Source organism: Eriocheir sinensis, chromosome 2, assembly GCF_024679095.1.
Source record: "Eriocheir sinensis breed Jianghai 21 chromosome 2, ASM2467909v1, whole genome shotgun sequence".
In the NCBI taxonomy this organism is placed as follows: domain Eukaryota; kingdom Metazoa; phylum Arthropoda; class Malacostraca; order Decapoda; family Varunidae; genus Eriocheir; species Eriocheir sinensis.
Genome location: NC_066510.1, coordinates 2,544,329 through 2,546,828, shown reverse-complemented (window position 1 = coordinate 2,546,828; position 2,500 = coordinate 2,544,329). Strand labels below are relative to the sequence as shown.

Below are 2,500 nucleotides of genomic sequence, written 5' to 3'. Positions count from 1 at the left end.
CCTCCGGCCCCCTTCCCTCACCTCTCCCTCCTGGCCCCTTCCATCACCTCTCCCTCCTGCCCCTTCCATCACCTCTCCTCCTGCCCCTTCCATCACCTCTCCCTCCTGCCCCCTTCCATCACCTCTCCTTCCTGCCTCCCTTCCATCACCTCTCCCTCCTGCCCCCTTCCATCACCTCTCCCTCCTGTCCCCTTCCATCACCTCTCCCTCCTGCCCCCTTCCATCACCTCTCCCTCCTGCCACCTTCCATCACCTCTCCCTCCTGGCCCCTTCCATCACCTCTCCCTCCTGGCCCCTTCCATCACCTCTCCCTCCTGCCCCCTTCCATCACCTCTCCCTCCTGCCCCCTTCCATCACCTCTCTCTCTTTCCCTCTTCCATCACATCTCCCTCCTGCCCCCCTTCCATCACCTCTACCTCCTGGCGCCTTCCATCACCTCTCCCTCCTGCCACCTTCCATCACCTCTCCCTCCTGCCCCCTTCCATCACCTCTCCCTCCTGCCCATTTCCATCACCTCTCCCTCCTCCCCCTTCCATCACCTCTCCTCCTGCCCCTTCCATCCTCTCCCTCCTGGCCCCTTCCATCACTTCTCACTCCTGCCGCCTTACATCACCTCTCCCTCCTGCCCCGTTCCATCACTTCTCCCTCCTGCCTCCTTCCATCACCTCTCCCTCCTGCCCCCTTCCATCACCTCTCCCTCCTTCCCCATTCCATCACCTCTCCCTCCTGCCCTTCCACCTCTCCCTCCTGCCCCTTCCATCACCTCTCCCTCCTGCCCCTTCCATCACCTCTCCCTCCTGCCCCTTCCATCACCTCTCCTCCTGCCCCTTCCATCACCTCTCCCTCCTGCCCCTTCCATCACCTCTCCATCCTGCCCCTTCCATCACCTCTCCTCCAGCCCACTTCCATCACCTCTCCCTCCTGCCCCCTTCCATCACCTCTCTCTCCTGGCCCCTTCCATCACCTCTCCCTCCTGCCCCCTTCCATCACCTCTCCCTCCTGCCCCTTACATCACCTGTCCTCCTGCCCCCTTCCATCACCTCTCCCTCCTGCTCCCTTCCATCACCTCTCCCTCCTGCCCCCTTCCATCACCTGTCCTCCTGCCCCCTTCCATCACCTTTCCCTCCTGACCCCTTCCATCACCTCTCCCTCCTGCCCCCTTCTATCACCTTTCCCTCCTGCAACCTTCCATCACCTTTCCCTCCTGCGCCCTTCCATCACCTCTCCCTCCTGCCCCCTTCCATCACCTCTACCTCCTGGCCCTTCCATCACCTCTCCTTCCTGCGCCCTTCCATCACCTCTCCCTCCTGCCCCTTCCATCACCTCTCCTCCTGCCCCTTCCATCACCTCCCTCCTGCCCCTTCCATCACCTCTCCTCCTTCCCTTCCATCACCTCTCCCTCCTGCCCCTTCCATCACCTCTCCCATCACCTCTCCTCCTGCCCCTTCCATCACCTCTCCCTCCTGCCCCTTCCATCACCTCTCCCTCCTGCCCCTTCCATCACCTCTCCCTCCTGCCCCTTCCATCACCTCTCCCTCCTGCCCCTTCCATCACCTCTCCCTCCTGCCCCTTCCATCACCTCTCCCTCCTGCCCCTTCCATCATCTCTCCTCCTGGCCCCTTCCATCACCTCTCCCTCCTGCCCCCTTCCATCACCTCTCCCTCCTGCCCCTTCCATCACCTTTCCCTCATGCCCCCTTCCATCACCTGTGTGAGCATTGCCAGTAATCCAGACACACTAATAACGGTCTCTCTCTCCTCGTTATAGTAATGAAAGGATTGGAAACCTTGATGCTGTTCATTTTCATGAGTTTTATTCAGCTTGTACATCGTAATGAACTCTTCATTTTACATTTACAGTTTTATACTTGTAAGGGCGGCGAAGCTCAGCTTGCCCGGGCGCCAGCAGCCCCTGGCCGGCCCTGCCTGAGACTGTATATCGAAGGCGCCAGGCAGCCCTGCATGCTGAAGGCGCATGACTCGCTGGAGTCGCGTGCTGAAAAAGAGGATGTTGCTGGTGTGTGTAAGATCGTAGACTACCGCGCTGGAAGACTGTCCAACAAAACAGGTGTCCCAGGCAACCGTTGAACCCAGAGTCATGATGACTGTTCAGAAGGCTGGTCGGGTCATCATGGCGGTCTGCCGCAAGGAGTAGTTCCACCCTCGCCATGCATGCCACAGGATGCCGGTGTGTCCCTCGTATTCCCCCTCGTGCGGCAAGCTGTTCAGCCTGGCGTAGCTACAATCACGGTACCACCACGGACCACCACGGCTGAAATGATCAGTCATTCAATGTTCTCATCATTCTACGAAGGTTGACTAAGGTGTCAGAAAGGTCAGCATAGCCTTAAGATCTACCAGTTATGGAACTTGGTTTTAGCATTCGCAGAGACCTTTTTTCATTTGAAAGGCATTGCAAAGATCATGTTTTTGTTGTTGTTGTTGTTAATTACATCAGATCGTGACATTCATCTTCTTGGAAAGGATGATTTTATCACAAG

The 2,500-nt window shown here is 58.1% G+C and overlaps 1 protein-coding gene across 3 annotated transcripts in view; it reads right to left on the bottom strand.

Moving 5' to 3' along the window:
• Window positions 1-1,796: 1,796 nt before the first annotated feature.
• Window positions 1,797-2,500, bottom strand: part of LOC126998562 (microfibril-associated glycoprotein 4-like) — a 3,085-nt gene continuing 2,381 nt past the window's right edge. For 2 of the 3 annotated variants that reach the window (XM_050860356.1, XM_050860366.1), the window contains exon 4: window positions 1,797-2,271. In XM_050860356.1, the coding sequence (XP_050716313.1) occupies window positions 2,109-2,271 (163 nt within the window). In that variant the 3' untranslated portion in view covers window positions 1,797-2,108. The remainder of the gene's footprint in view (window positions 2,272-2,500) is intronic. The other variant, XM_050860372.1, reaches the window with a different exon arrangement.